General features: G+C 48.0%; 1 protein-coding gene across 1 annotated transcript in view; it reads left to right on the top strand.

The window, feature by feature from the left end:
* The window catches only part of baiap2l1a (BAR/IMD domain containing adaptor protein 2 like 1a), a 43,555-nt gene that overhangs the window by 19,699 nt on the left and 6,949 nt on the right, over positions 1 to 16,907 (top strand). The window contains 5 exon segments of the mRNA XM_080454870.1: positions 2,025 to 2,177; positions 2,363 to 2,491; positions 2,493 to 2,519; positions 3,327 to 3,477; positions 3,891 to 4,104. Of these exon segments, the coding sequence (XP_080310996.1) occupies positions 2,025 to 2,177; positions 2,363 to 2,491; positions 2,493 to 2,519; positions 3,327 to 3,477; positions 3,891 to 4,104 (674 nt within the window).

Here is a 16,907-nt window from a genome sequence, read left to right as displayed (position 1 = left end):
GTATGGTGGATGTTAAACAGATATGTCACAAGCCACATCCAACCTTTGATCCACTCTCATCCAAGACAGTGCAGCATGCATCTACTCAACACTCCTCTTCCCAGAGCAGCGGAGAGCAAGGCGTGCTGCCCTGTGAGCTGAAGTTTGTCCAAATCTTTTTTAGAAGCATTGGACCAAATTGGGCAATAATCAAGACTTGATAAAAACTAGTGATTGTAATACAAGTTTATCTGACATATCGTCCGACACTATGACTCAGGCATATCGGTCGGATCGGTGGTGCGACGTAGGGTGTGGCGCCCTTATAGCGGCCCGAACCTCTGGTAACAAAAAACTCCCATATCTACTGGGTGAAGTACAGCAAATGTGCCAACACAGCAGCAACATTTGTGAGCAGTTGAGACCACCATTAAGACTGTCAATCATCTGTGTATTCTGCACCATGCTCTGTACATATACGTACTGTACATATACTGTACAAACAGAGCAGATAAATACATTTGAAAAAGCTCAATTTTCCTTTCTTTTCTTTTTAAGTTTTAAAATGTTTGCCTATAATGACATGCCCAAAATAGGAACGCCAGGTCGAAAGGGGTCTAAATAAACATGCGATTCCCATGCCAATAAAGCCCCATTGAAGTGAAGTGAATTGAATCGAGAGAGGTAGAGAGATGGAGAGAGGGAGAGAGGGCCTGGTAATCGTGTAGGGCTTTAGGGAACTTCAAACATTGAGCTCGGTTCTATCTGTCTGCTGGGCTAACCTATCGCAGAGATCATGACCATGCAGGTGTGTGCAGTGGAAATGAGAAAACGGTGGTCTGTGCTTCGTGACTCCCAACAGGGAGAAACAGACACACAAAGAGCCAAAGGAAGAGAGAGGCAGAGACCAGCGGGAGAAGAGTTACGAAAGAGAGAAAGAGAGAGAGAGAATCATTGAGAGAGAGCGGGAGAGACAAAAGACAGAAATAAATAGAGAGACAGACAGAGACATAATAGAGAGTGAGCCCTGGTGTTAAGAGGAAGGTCAGTGACACCACCACGAAACCAGAGACCCAAGAGACAAGAGTCCTTTCCCGTCACCATGACTACCTGGGGAAAGCTGGCGCGAGGTTCGGGCTGGGCAGGGGGGGTGGGGGGTGGGGGGGTCGTGGCGTGGGTTGAGGGGCATGGTGGGTATGTGGCAGGATGAAAATAGAAGGCAAACGGACAGGGAGCAGAATTCAGAATCAACTTTATTGTCACATCACACTATTGCAGGTGTAAAAGAGTGTTTTTTTTTGTGCAAGCTCATGATATTGCGGTCACATAAAGTTAGAATAGGGAAGAGAGGCTAGAGAGGAAAGGAACACAGAATACAGAACAGGTCAATGACAGGAAGGCACAGAAAAATCAAATTACAAAGTCTAATATAGATACATAAGGTGCATGATACTGTATATATTCTTTGCAATGGATAGGTGGCACTACGGAAGGCAAAAATGCTTCTCATGCAGGTACTGTAGATAACATAATTGTGGTGAAGTTCCCATACTTGTGGTGCCACTCAACAGGATGTCAATTGTTCGCTATTGTAGAATGCAATGAGGTTGCGGGGGCTGACCCTGAATTTCTTTGGGCAACGGAGGTAGTTGCTGAGTCTTTTTCACCATGTGCATGTTGTGTGTGTCCCATTTGAGGTCCTCAGCCATGTGTTCCAAGGAACTTGAAATCACTAACCCATTCCACTGCTGCGGCGTCTACTATGTGAATGGGGCATGCTCTCTCCTCTGCCTCCTAAATTCCATGATTAGCTCCATAGCATTGTTTACGTTGAGAGTGAGTTTGTTCATCTGGCACCATAGTGTCAGTGAGCTGACCTCATCCCGTAGGCTGTCTGTCATTGTTCTTGATCAGGCCCATCATCGTCGCGTCGTCAGCATACTTGATTATGACACATCAACACATTGATAGAAAGCGGAGGCATTATAAATTCAAAATCAAATCCATTCTGACCTCTTTGTTGATCTTTCAATCTTTGCCTGTAGTACGTGGAGACCATCTCGTCACGCCAGGTGGACATGCAGAAATTCATTGCGGATGGCTGCAGGGAGGCCCTACTGGAGGAGAAGAGACGCTTCTGTTTCCTGGTGGACAAACACTGCATGTTCTCATACCAGACCTCCACTTTCCACGAGAAGGTCAGTGTTGTTCTGCCTCAGTTTGTGCTCATAAGGTTTAAGGTGAATTTGTAAGCTGAATAATGGAGTCAGTGTTGGCTAAATATCATTGCGCTGATTTATAGACTTTCGTTTGTAAATAATTTTTTTCTTCAAATCAATCCACGTTTTAAAATGTATTAAATGTATTACATGTCTCTCTTCAGGCCAGAGAGATGCTGTCGGTTAAGCTGCCCAGCTGGCAGGACAAGTGCAGCGATGCCACCAAGGTCCCCGACACGGTGATGGCCATGATAGAAAGGCTGCCCACCCCAGTGTCCAACAGCCCAGAAAAACTTGCCTTTTGTCGAACGCTACAACAGGGTAAGTGTTCTCCTTTCTCCTCTCCTCTCCTCTCCTCTCCTCTCCTCTCCTCTCTCCTCTCCTCTCCTCTCCTCTCCTCTCCTCTCCTCTCCTCTCCTCTCTCTCTACCAAGTGGATGAGATATGTATTATCTTGGTTTTCCTTAGTTATTATTTACAGCTGTTTATCTGAGGTAAAATTACGACATGTTCAGCTGTCTTCATGACAAGGCTACTGTGGGCGGAACATGCAGGTTAAATACCCTGTGTTGTTAAAGTCCTCTGGCTATTACTGCATGGCCTCTGCTGTTTATTGCTGTACATGAGGCAATCAACACTAATCATATTAATGATTGTGTGAACACCTTCGCAATGATAAGCGCTTCACTGTTGCTAATGCATTTATGACCATTGTTTATTTTGGTCTACAGTGCACGTAGCCACATACTCTCAAATTTACTCAAAATTGCTCTTTTGAAGGAAGATTTCAGTTTACTGGGACTGCATGATTTTGGCCTAAACAAATATTGTGATATTTTGGAAAGATGTTGCGATCGTAATAAGCACGATTAATGGTCTCTGATTTTGGGGACAATCAGTCAAGCATTATATCTTCATTTTATGCTAACAATGTTAACGTCTTCCAGCAACAGCGGACGTTAAATGAAAGGAAATTGATAAAAGCACGAAATAAACAACAACAAAAAGACGCTTTCTTTCTCATGGACACTGGCTGAACCCGTGACCTTCCAGTCATGGTATGGTCCATGACCCACCAGGCCCTCCTGACAGCCCATGTATGTAATCCATGTCCTTGTAATCTCCTCAGAACAACAACCTGGAGTCTGCGGTGCCTCCTCCAGCGCCCCAGCTAAAAGCACAGATCAGTCCTCTGGCCAACATGTTCAACCCAGAGCCCAGGTCCCCTCTCAGTATCACCTCCCCTCTCAGTATCACCTCCTCATCAGACCATAACTCAGGTACGGTAAAACACAGCATCCAATATAAGACACTTGTATGCAGTTTTCTTTTATACATATAGTTAGATTATCTATAAGTGTCTTTCAGCACCACGTAGGCGGAGATCTCTCTCTCTCTGCTTGGTGCCACTGTCTACAGAACGTTATCGTTCATCAGTGTGGACGCTCACATAGTTATCGTTAAAGTTATTATTTAGTTATCACTCTTGGACAGACCTTTATTTTTCCCTCTGCTAGATAGAGGAACATTTACAATAGGATAATTTCTAATTAAAAAGTGCCTTGTTCTCTATGTACTGTATATGATGGCTTTGGTTGGTTTTCATCCTGTTGCCCTTCTTATAAGCTGATGAAAATATCTATAAGCAGGGAACGGTATCCACGTCTCTTATGTACTTTCCTTTCTCCTCCAGACCAGGGCAGTATTGGAGAGGTCAGTATGTCCAGGTCTGTCTCCCAGTCTTCTGGCCTCAACTACAGCCGGAAACCCCGGGTTCGGACGATCTTTCCCCACACAGCTGGCAACAATGACACGTTGCTCAGCTTTGATGACGGGGATATCATCATCTTGCTCATCCAGGAGGAGAAGGATGGTTGGCTGTACGGCGAGCTGGAGAGGACAAAACAGTGAGTTTTTTTTTTATTAATTACGTAATTCTCACCGATATCAGTAATTGTTTCCGGTAATGCCAAAACTCATGCCAAAATATGTGCTCATGCAGATTATGATACGGTGCAACAGTACAGTTTATTGACTGGGTAGTTTTATAACCTTACCTGCCCTAAGAAGAGTAGGTAATGATATCCGTCCATTGTGATTATGACACACCAATCCTCATATGTTTATGGCCGTAGAGCTGTAGATTTCTATAACTTGTAGGGGTGTGCCGGTACACTCATTTCACGATACGATACACGATATTGGGCTCACGATATCGATACGATATATGGCACTTTTTTATTATGAAAATATATGTGGGGGAAAAAAAGCTTATGACAATATATTGGGGGGGGGGAAAGCAAATGCAAACAAAAACTTCTGTTTTTGCATTATTATTATTGTTATTTATTTTTTTCAAAAACGCCAAAACGATACATATTTTCATACAAGAGTTGAAAAAGCTCTATTATAGAACACAATTGTGGCCACGTGGTTTATGTACCACACAGTATCACTTCTACAGCTCCAGAAATTCAGGAAATTTGTGTCATCCTTCCACCCGCCCTCATGATGAAATGTACTTTCCTTCTGGCAGACGTGCAACTGCATACATATGGGAATTTTTCACATTTCTGAAGTTGCAATACTAGTTCTGGCCTTGTGTTTGTTAATATTTCGCCGCACTAATACATCATGACTGGAAAACACACAGCACGTCAGGTATGTCTGACATGACAGTCAGAGGGTGATTTACACATAGTTGTGCGCTCACGTCTCAAACTGAAAATAGCCGATTTACAAGATCACGATGTGTTGTGCTGCAACGCGTCGTGAGCTTGTAGATTGTCTATTTCCAGCGTGCAACACGGCACGCAACCCAAGTATAAATCAGGCAACGACGTCTGCTCACTCTCGCTCTCTGTCCTTTCCTTTGTCGTGTGCATACTCTCGATACTGTAGCTTATGTCTCTCTCTCTCTCTCTCGCCTTGCATCGGTTTCCCTCTGAGAAGGTTTCCCTTCTCTCTCTCTCTCTCTCTCTCTCTCTCTCTCTCTCTCTCTCTCTCTCTCTCTCTCTCTCTCTCTCTCTCTCTCTCTCTCTCTCTCTCTCTCTTTCTCTCCCTAAATTAGGCAGCATATAACGGCGGGTTACATCCTATGTAACCCTGGTTCTCTGAGTGGAGAGACTGGCTCTCCACTAAATATTATTCAATATTTACGGGAACTGTCCCCCCGGGGGCAGTGCTCGTGGATACTCTTTAAGACACACCACATATGGTGGCCCTGCCCTGATTTGCAATCAGTGGGGTATTTAAGCCCCACCCAGGCAGAGCCACTTTGATTAACTTTGATTGACACGAATTTCGGAGCGGCTGATTCGTGGAGAGCCAGTCTCTCCACTCAGAGAACCAGGGTTACATAGGATGTAACCCGCCGTTCTCTTTCGTGGTCGAGACTGGCTCTCCACTAAATATTATTCAATATTTACGGGAACTCTCTAAGACACACCGCGAGGAAATAAGCAGACCCAGCCGCCCCGCGGCAGCCAGAAGCAGTTTAAGCCCGCAGTATCAGCCCAAGGCGTGCTCCAAAATCCTATCATCCAAAAGTATGTAATGCTCGTGGCCTAGGCGCAAGACGCTACCTAGGCCCAGCTGGCCCCGCCAGACGCTAAGGCCAGTCAAAAAAGAAGGCTCGTGGCCTAGGCGCAAGACGCTACCTAGGCCCAGCTGGCGACAGCCAGTCAACTGATTAGCCACCTAGCCCGCAAGACGCAGGGCTAGCTTACTATGCCCGACATCACTCCGAGCCCGGCCTGTCCTACGGGAGCCAGGGTCTCGGAGGCACGGTGAGTATGACCTGCTCCACCGCCTGGAGCCCAGCACTTGCTCCGTGAATGGGGTGCTGGCTGCCACGCTCAGTCGGTAGAACTGGGTAAATGTAGACAGAGTCGACCATGTTGCTGCTGTGCGGATCTCCGTCAGAGACGCACCATTCCACAGCACCCAGGAGGCCGCCGTCCCACGGGTGGAGTGTGCCCGCACCTAGGCGGCACTGGTACTCCAGCCCGCCTGTAAGCCTGCTGGATCATCTCTGTGATCCAGCGGGACAGCCTAGCCTTTGCCAGTGGTCCAAGCACTCCTGCTTCAGCACCCGAAGAGCTGGTCTGTTACTCTGTGGGCCTGTGTGGCCCTGACGTACGACACTAAGCTCTAACAGGGCAGAGTGGGAACCGACTCTGTCTTTGTACTCCATCTGTCCGCATGTCAAAGAGGGACAGCTCAAACACCAGATTGAGATACCTCTGAGAGAACTCTTGGGGAGAAAGGCCAGGATGGGGCGTAACACTGCTCCTCCACCATCTGGGCCTAGACCTGCAAAGCTCCTCATGGACTGACAGAGCTTGCAACTCCACAATTCTCAGATAGATCAGATACTGATAGATCAGATAGATCAGATTCTCAGATCAGATTCTCAGATACGACTGGTGAAGGCCATGTCCTGCCGCGGAGCCCCGCACGCACTCAGCGATAGGGGTGCTGGCTACCACACCCATGCAGTAGAACCTGATAAATGCGGACGGCGTCAAACAGGAGCCGTCACACAGGTCTCAGATAGGGGGGCACCTCGCCAGAAGCCCAGGAGGCAGCGAGGCCCTGTGTGGAATGTGCACACATTCCTGTTGGGGCTGGCCTGCCTGCCCACCTATACGCCTGCTGGATTGTTTCTCAACCCATTGAGGGAGCCCAGCCCTGGAGACCATCTGCCCAAGGCAGTTAGGTCCATACACACTTTAAAGGCCCTGACAGGGCCCAACAGTGACTGCAACCCTGCTCCACTGCCCTGAGGGGGTGGGAAGGGTGCAGTTCAATAGACTGACTCGTACTCTGATCAGGCCATAAGGTGGAATGCAGGGATTGACACCAGCACCACCCAAGCATTGCCATGTAGGAAGCGTCAGCATCTCTCATGCACGACAGGGACATTCTTGTAGCTGAGAAGTTAACAGCAAGAATGCTGCCTCGAGAGAAGCCATTGCAGCCCAAGTGCTCACAGGCTCAGATGCCCCATGCCGCAAGGCACTGAAGGCACACGGTACCACCTCCTGTGGGGGGACTGCTGGCCTACCGTGAGAGGGCCACGAGCCCCCTTCGGCAACTGGGTCATTTACATGTTGCCCTTGTTTGGGACCGTCGTGTCACTGGCTGATCCCCAGCGCAGCGACACAATTCTCTTGGGATGAGGAGGGAGCTCACTCCGTGACTCAACGACCACGCCGGCTTCCGCCCTGCAGAACTACATTCAGGTGCGTAACTGGCCATGCCGTAGCACACCCGTATGGTGCGCTCTGCTCACCCCTGACAGTCTCTGCATGCTCCACGGGCACCTCGCCAAAAGCCCAAGAGGCAGCGAGGCCCTGTGTGGAATGTGCACACATTCCTGTCGGGGCTGGCCTGTCTGCCCACCTATACGCCTGCTGGATTGTTTCTCAACCCATTGAGGGAGCCCAGCCTTGGAGACCATCTGCCCAAGGCAGTTAGGTCCATACACACTTTCAAGGCCCTGACAGGGCTCAACAGTGACTGCAACCCTGCTTCACTGCCCTGAGGGGGTGGGAAGGGTGCAGTTCAAGACTAACTCGTACTCTGATCAGGCTGGATAAGGTGGAATGCAGGGATTGACCCAATCCGTACTGGCCGCATGTTCAGGAGAGCCGGGGGCACAATGCGTGCCGTGGCTGCCATCAGCCCCAAAGGGCATAGGTACAGTCTCCAGGTCAACCTGGCCCTCAACTGAAAATCTGGGCGAGCCCAGAGGGTGGCCCGTCCCACTGGAGCAAGGGACAAAGTCCCTGCTCTGGCCTCTAACCCATGCCGAGCCTGCAACCTCTCTTGTTGAGGCGCCGGCCTCAGTGCCCAAGTGCCGCCGGAGCCTGGCCACATCGTTGTGGCACTGCTCCTCTGAGCAAGCACACACCAGCCGGTCATCCAATCCTGGATGCGGAGGCTCTCCCGACGCCAAGGTCCCAGGACTGCGTCCAAGCACCTTGTAACATGCGGGGGGCTACTCTTGCTCTCCTTTAGGATCTTGTTCTCAAAACAAAACCCCTCTCTACAGACCTGTCCAAACCAGGCAGGGCAGGTAAAGAGGGGGAGCCATAGCCTGAGCTTGGCTCTCCCAGCTCCGTCGCCCATGGGCGTTTAGTCTGTTGGGCTGGAGTGGAAACGGCAACACACCATATATGTTGCGCTCCGTTCGTCCCTGACAGTACGGATGTGCTCCGCTGGAATCACCAAACCCGGTTCTCCAGCGAACTATGCCACAGCTGTAGACCGACCCAGTCGGCGATACGCTGTATAGCGTGCAGTGACTGATTCAGGGGACCCCTGGCAGACCCAGCGCGTTCTGTCTTGCGTCACTGAGGCCAGATTCACCGACAGAACTCCGCCACGGACGCGTAGACCGACCCAATCGGTGATACGCCGCATAGTGGGCTATAATGGCCGCCCAGGTTGTGTTCGACAGACCACCAGCCGCCTGCCAAGTGATCCCACTGACGGGACCCCGCCACGGACACATAAACCGACACAATCGGTGATACGCCGTAAAGCAGGCTATAATGACTGTCCACACCAGTGGTGGAGAAAGTACTCTATTACTTCGGCAAGCTGCTCACAGCCCCGCCGGAGCATTCCTGCCATCACCTCCCGTGCACATCCACGAGCCTCCTTAGCTCGTTGTAGCCGGGCACTGGCCTCTTGGCCTAACATGGCCGATGGCCCAATCGGCCGCTTCATCGGACAAGCTCGGTCCTCCTGCCGCAGCTTGGACTAGGACCGCCACCGATGGCGCCTCACCGGCCGGAGAGCAGCCATACTCCATAAAGGTCAGGGCTATTAAGGTCACGCAAGCGCCGCGTAAGCGCGCGCCGATACGGTGACAGAGTAGCCTCTGTGTTCGGCTAGCTGCGTCCGGATAGCCATGGCTCTGTGCATTCTCGGGATGAGCAAGGAGCTTACTCCGTGGCTCACACCGATGACCGGATTCTACCACGCAGAATTACACCTAGGTGTGTAGACGGCCCCGCCGTGTCACACACCATATATGGTGCGCTCCGCTCGCCCCTGACAGTACGGATGTGCTCCGCTGGAATCACCAAACCCGGTTTTCCAGCGAACTACGCTACAGCCGTAAACCGACCCAGTCGGTGATACGCTGTATAGCGTGCAACGACTGATTCAGGGGACCCCTGGCAGACCCGCCACGGACGCGTAAACCGACCCAATCGGTAATATGCCGTAAGCGGGCTATAATGGCCGCGGGTATACTGTTGCAATTGTTCGACAGGCTCCAGTTCCGCCAGTGTCTCCACTGGCGGAACCCCGCCACGGACGCGTAAACCGACCCAACCGGTGATACGCCGTAAGCGGGCTATAATGGCCGGGGATTGGCCGCACAGTTTGTGTACCGCACAGTTCGTGTACCGCACAGTTTGTGTGCAATAGACCAGCACGTCCTGTCTGTGTCACTGGCAGATCGACAGACAGAGCTACACCACGGTCGCGTGAACTGACCCCGTCAGCGACACGCCGTATAGTGCGTTATTACACCTGAACGCAGAAGCTGCCGAACCTGGCACCAATACGCTCGTATGGTGCGGCTCTGCCACCCTGGGACGTTCAGTCTGTTGGGTTGCAGTGGAAACGGCTTGCCTCTAAACGACAGGCACCTGGCCTTTTTTTTTTTTATTTTTTATATGTATATATATATATACACATCTATATATACATTTTATTCGTTAGGATGGATGCCCATATCGAACTCAATGTCCAGCAGTTTGTCTTGTGTCTCCAGCAGAGTTTCTAGTGTCTCCATCTTCCCCTGGAAGAGGTTGCACCTGAACTCTGCAGCCGCACTGAGGCGCTCCAACACGAAGACTCTGACATTTCTACTCCAAACTCTTTCCTTGTTGTGGACGCGCCACAATGTAGAATTGCACCTAGGTGTGGACGGCTCTGCCGTGCAACACACCATATATGGTGCCCCCCGCTTCGCGGGTTGGAGAGAAAATGACTGCCGGCAGGATAAGCAATTCATGCACGCAGAGGGGTCCAGACTACCCGTGCGCGCATGATCCATCCCCAAGCAAAGCATACATCTATCGTGGCCGCCCACAGCCCAGACAGACGTGGGGCGCTGGGCTGGCCATGTTTGCCATATTATTTAAGCCATGTATGCTTATCTATATACCTAAATAAATAGGTATATATTCGTAAACGTATGTATTTGTATACCCATACATTTATATACTCGACACTCGAATATATGTATACTCATATACTTCGTATATTAATACACTTACTCTATCAGTATATGAGCAGAGCCAAGTGTCTCTTTATCTTTATTTCACTTATTTACCGTGAAAGTATTTAAGTATATTTATATACTCATACAAAGACAGAATTGCAGCGAGTGTAGTGACTGGCAGGAGACTCCTGACCTAGCGCCACACTGCCCTCTTGTGACCTGTGGGGCACACTTCTCCTTGCGTCAACAAGGAAGTAACCCGGGACACAATGCAAACTTTGTTTGTTTGTTACTCTTTTCACTCGGCTCCGCCGAGGGCTTTTCGGACCGCGGCGGTGATGACCACCGGTAGTAGATGGCCCGGAGGTCCGCCGACTGGGTCAGCCTCGCTCGGGTTCTACGGTCTACCTCGGTACCGCGCCGTGGCGGCGATGCCGGCGATCCAAGCGCTCAACCGCTACACGGGGTTGGCTCACTTGGGTCGCTCCAGCAAACCAGCGGCCGCCCTGGTCCGCCCTCCGACTGGGTCAGATTCGGAACCAGGCTGCAGCCGCGGCGATGGCGATGCCGGCGATCCAAGCGTTCGGCCGACAGACGGCTTCCCACTTGGTCACTCGAGCAGAACAGCAGCAGCCCTGATCCGCCCTCCGACTAGGTCAGATTCGGAACCAGGTTGCACGCCGCTTCGCCAGGAATGTACTTTTGGTGTGAAATATGACAGCGAAGCGTCCTGAGAGGAGCCTCGCAAGACCTGCTCTCTACCCAAGGTAAGTGGACCACGCTGCCAAACACCCGTTCTGTACTGTTTTCGTCTTAATACTGAGCCCACAATGCGTCTGCACTCGTGGAAATCAAAGAATCAAAGTGGCTCTGCCTGGGTGGGGCTTAAATACCCCACTGATTGCAAATCAGGGCAGGGCCACCATATGTGGTGTGTCTTAAAGAGTATCCACGAGCACTGCCCCCGGGGGGACAGTTCCCGTAAATATTGAATAATATTTAGTGGAGAGCCAGTCTCGACCACGAAAGAGAACAATCTTTACATATCCTAATGATTGGCAAACTTGTCCCGTTGTCAGAATACTCAATACAGTATACCTTTTCTTACTCAGCAGTTTGTAGGGGGGTGGGTTATGGGGTTATCAATTACTGTTTAATATAGGGGGAACGGAAGTTAGGTAGGTAGGATTAGGACTGACTTATGTCAGGAAGGTTTGTATCCGGAGTGATACGCATTTTTGGTGCTCCCTTTGGAACGAGGGTCCGTGTTCTCAGAGAACCGGGTTTATGTATATGTTTTTCTTTCTTGTTTGTTCTGGATGTGTGTGTATGTGTGGGCCCCTCCCTTCCTTCCCTCCTCTCCCTTCCCCTTTCTCTGCTCAGATACCGGCATATCAAAAAGGGTGACGTCGATGAGTGGTAGGAATCTCCGTTTCATTTCTTGGAACGTTAAGGGAATGAACGGTGTCATTAAAGCTGGAAAGGTCATTTCACATTTACAGCAGCTCAAGGGAGACGTATGCTTCTTACAAGAAACACATATGCGCACTGCACGGGTGTCGCGTATTAAAAAGCCGTGGATGGGCCACCTGTTCCACTCAAAATATTCTGAAAGCTCTAGAGGGGCCGCCATTATTATACATCGTGACGTTGCATTTGAGTTGAACACCACTGTGTCAGATCCAAATGGACGGTATGTTATGGTCTCGGGCAAATTGCTAAATACCCCCGTGGTCCTGGCCTCAGTCTATGCTCCAACGTGGGATGGCGACAAATTTATTTCCAAATTTTTTTCTTCTATACCCAACCTTGATGAATATCAGATAATCATTGGAGGAGATTTTAACTTAGTCCAGAATTTAGATCTCGATAGGTCATCTACTAAACAAAATACTTTGTCAAAATCAGCCAAAGTTTTGCAATATCATGCTGACCAACTTGGGTTAAGTGACCCTTGGAGGACTAGGTTTCCTACTCAGAAGGTGTTTTCATTCTTCTCGCAAGTTCATCACAGTTACTCAAGAATAGATTTTTTTTTACTTGACGACAAATTATTGCATAATGTTCTCTCCTGCGAATACCATAGCATAGTTATCTCCGATCATGCACCGACATCTGTAGATATAAAATTTCCACATAGCAGACCACCCTCCAGGTTTTGGAGATTTAGCCCACAGCTGTTGTCTGAACCCACATTTAAGGACTTCCTTGAGTCACAGATTAAATTTTACTTTGAAACCAATGACACTCCAGATATTGACAGTAACGTATTATGGGAAGCTTTCAAAGCCTATCTCCGCGGACAAATTATCTCATTTGTTTCCCACTTCAGAAGATCGGAGCAATCCAAATTGACAGCAATTTCAGCCGACATTCGAAATTTGGACAGCCAATATTCGGTCAATCCTTCGCCCACCTTGTACACACAGAGATTACAACTACAAGCTCAATATGACTTGTTGTCAACTGGTAAGGTTGAGAGACAATTGTTACAGACTAGGCAGCGTTATTTTGAACAAGGAGACAAGGCGGGCAAGTTACTTGCATATCAGGCAAGGGTGGCCAGTGCCTCCAGACTGATCCCTAGATTAAAATCACCTACGGGGGAGGTTAGGACAGACCCAGGGGAAATTAGTTCGATTTTCTCTGCCTTTTATACAGATTTGTATTCCTCCGAGACCTGTCCACAGGACTGGGAGGGGCCCAATCCCCTAGAAGACTTAGAATACCCAAAATTGGATGAGGGTTCTGCCACTAACCTTGGAGCTCCTTTAACAGTTTTGGAAGTATCAGAGGCAATCAAGTCCCTACAAAGTGGTAAATCACCTGGGCCCGATGGCTATAGCACAGAGTTCTTTAAAACATTTTGCGACGTTTTGGCCCCAATTTTGGTACGGGTATTTAATGACGCCTTTTCAAAGGGAGAGCTACCCCCTTCTCTATCTGAAGCATCAATTACATTGCTGCTGAAAAAGGATAAAGACCCACTCTTATGCAGTAGTTATAGACCCATATCTCTTTTAAACGTTGATTTCAAGATTATGTCCAAAGTCTTGTCTATCCGTCTCCAGAGAGTCACTCCCGACCTAATTAATTCTGACCAGACTGGCTTTATGCCGGGAAGGCACTCGTCCTCCAACACGAGAAGGCTGTTTAACATCATCTACTCTCCTACCACTAGGGTTCCTGAATTAGTGCTCTCCTTAGATGCGGAAAAAGCCTTTGATAGGGTGGAGTGGAGGTATCTGTTTTACATCCTTGACAAATTCGGTTTCAGCCCTAACTTCATTTCATGGATTAAGCTTTTATACACTTCCCCGGTAGCTTCGGTCAATGTTAACGGTGTGAGATCTGGCCTTTTCTCCCTCTCCCGTGGAAATAGACAGGGTTGTCCTTTATCTCCGTCGCTGTTTGCGCTCGCAGTCGAGCCTCTGGCAATTTGGCTCCGTAATGAAGAGAGGTTTCAAGGCATTACCCGTTTTGGCTCTATGCATAAGCTCTCCTTGTATGCAGATGACCTTCTGTTGTACATTTCTAATCCGTCTTCCTCTGTTCCTACAATTTTACATATCCTAGATCAATTCAGGAAACTCTCTGGTTACAAACTTAACCTCCAGAAGAGTGAATATTTCCCTGTTAATGCCCTGGCCGACGAGCTTCCTCAAACTCTCTTTCCCTTTAAAAAGGCTACAGAGGGATTTAAATATCTGGGAATATTCGTTACTAAAACTTTCATAGAGCTATTCGCGAAGAACATCAGTCCCCTGGTGGAACGCTTTAAGTCTGACTTGGATAGATGGTCCACCTTGCCTCTCTCATTGCTAGGACGTGTAAACCTGATAAAGATGGTGGTGCTGCCCCGTTTTTTGTATCCTTTTCAACATATTCCGATTTTCATCAGCAAATCTTTTTTTTCTACACTCGATCGGCTCATTAACTCGTTTTTATGGTGTAATAAAAAAGCTCGAATTAGAGGCACGGTCCTTCAACTTCCAAAATCCGAGGGTGGTTTGGCGCTTCCCAATCTCCGTCAGTATTACTGGGCATCCAATATCCATAAAATAACTTTTTGGAATACTAATTTGATTCTTGCAGTACAACCCCAATGGGCCAACATGGAGGCAGCTTCCTCGAATCTCTCTTTATGGTCGGTGGTCTGCTCTCAACTACCCCTACCGGTTAAACAAGTGTCCAAAAACCCTATCGTAGTTAATACATTAAAGATTTGGAACCAGTTTAGAAGGCAATTTGGTCTACACAGGTCCTCAAATCTAGCACCCGTATACAGGAATCATCATTTCCTTCCATCATGTACTGACCCTGTCTTTCGGATTTGGGCAGACAAGGGTCTGCGGTCCATCAAAGACCTTTATACTGACAATGTCTTCTCCTCATTTGCAGCCCTGTCTGCTGAATTCGGCCTCCCCAATTCTCACATGTTTCGCTTCTTTCAAATCAGGCATTTTGTGAAAAGTCAGAACCCTCAGTTCCCGAGCCGGCCACCGGAATCGGTGATAGACTCCTTTTTATCCCTTAGAGCTGGTGAAAGGAAGCTTACTTCAATTATATATGACACAATCTTTTCAGTTAATTCGACTCAGTTGGATTCCCTGAGGGCTACTTGGGACCAGGACCTCGGGATTATCATGTCAGACAATCAGTGGAATCATGCTCTAGACCTGGTACATACCTCTTCTATTTGTGCAAGGCACAGAGTATTGCAGTGCAAGATATTACATAGAGTCCACTATACCAATGCAAAGCTGGCCAGAATATACCCTGAGAGGTCCGATGCTTGTAATAGGTGTAAACAATCGCCAGCAGATTACATGCACACGTTTTGGTCCTGCCCTAAATTGTCAACATTTTGGTCAGAGGTGTTTAACACCCTTGGGGTGGTGTTGGGTGAACCAATTGACCCGGATCCCCTCACAGCCCTTCTCGGAACCACAGTAACGCCTATTGTGCGCAATTCAACACGCCGAGTTATTGCTTTCACGACCCTACTTGCTAGGAGGCTTATTCTCCTCAATTGGATACACCCCTCTCCTCCTACACACAACAGATGGATTCATGAAATTCTATACTGTCTCAAACTTGAGAGGATCAGGTTCTCCCTTAGCGGCTCTTTGAAGATGTTTCACAAAATTTGGCAACCTTTTCTGGACCACATTGACACCCTTACTATGGTGGAAGAACTCACAAATTAGTGTCTCTCTTGATGTCGAAGCTACATTGGTTCTCCCTCAATGACTTCTTAATATGTTCCACTAAATTTTATAACCTTTCTGGACCTCATTGACTTCCCTACTATGAAAAATAACTCATAAATTAATATTCTGTGCAGAGAAACAACCTCCCCTCCCCCCCCCCCCCTTCTCTCCCCCTCTTGTTCCCTGGTATGAATGAGTGTCTTGTCTGTTGTTTGTCCTGTCTGTTTACTTTATTATTATCTTCTTTGTCTCACGTTTAAAAATTACAATGATTACTGTATCCATTTTACTGTTTGTTTTGTTGTGCTGTGTATTGTTTTGTTTCTGTTTTTGTTTTGTCAAAAAATCAGACCTCTTTGTTTTCATTTTTTATTGTCATGATGCCCCTGTTGTCTGAAAAAAAATAATAAAGAGATTTGTTAAAAAAAAAGAATACTCAATACAAATTGCGCAGAAATGTGTGCAGAAATATATGCCACAACAAGTGTATTTAGCAATGAACAAAATAAAAGGAGGAAAAGGTGATGGTACTGTACATTTGTCCTATAAATCGGAGTAGGAAGGTGAGTGGATGATTTTCTCTTATCTTAGAATGTGTGCTATGTGGTTAGATGACCTGCTGAAACGACTAACACCATTTATCAAACATGCAAGAACTCCCAAGAAAATCCCATCTCTACTGAAGAGAGGTTGGCCCCCCTCTCTCTCTCTCTCTCTCTCTCTCTCTCTCTCTCTCTCTCTCTCTCTCTCTCTCTCTCTCTCTCTCTCTCTCTCTCTCTCTCACACACACAGAGACATACATAAAGCAATGAGGGACTCTTTTATAACTCACACTGTGGCATGTGATTGGTTTACTTTTTACTCTGACAAGTTATTATAAGTGATGATAAAGAAAGCTCCACAGGAAATTGAAAATGTCAGCCGGGGACAAAGTAATTTGCTCAAAACCACACCTGCATTCAGAAGCTGTGATTCAGTCGAACAGCCACAGAATAAAAGAATCAGATACTAAATCACACTCGCCTGCTTTGTTTTTCTGGTATTGTCGGGCAAGGACATTGCACAACTGGTCTTGGCTATGTTTTTGCAATTGAGCAATCTTACAACAGAGGGCCTGAACTTGTTAATCTCTGCCAGGAGATCCATGCATTTACCCCTATGTCTGTCTGTCTGTCTGTCTGTCTGTCTGTCTGTCTGTCTGTCTGTCTGTGTGTGTGTGTGTGTGTGTGTGTGTGTGTGTGTGTGTGTG

This window comes from Gymnoscopelus braueri, assembly GCF_963280865.1.
Source record: "Gymnoscopelus braueri genome assembly, chromosome: 17".
Classification (NCBI taxonomy): Eukaryota; Metazoa; Chordata; class Actinopteri; order Myctophiformes; family Myctophidae; genus Gymnoscopelus; species Gymnoscopelus braueri.
Note: the sequence above shows the minus strand (reverse complement) of the source record. Positions and strands in the feature narration are given on the sequence as shown.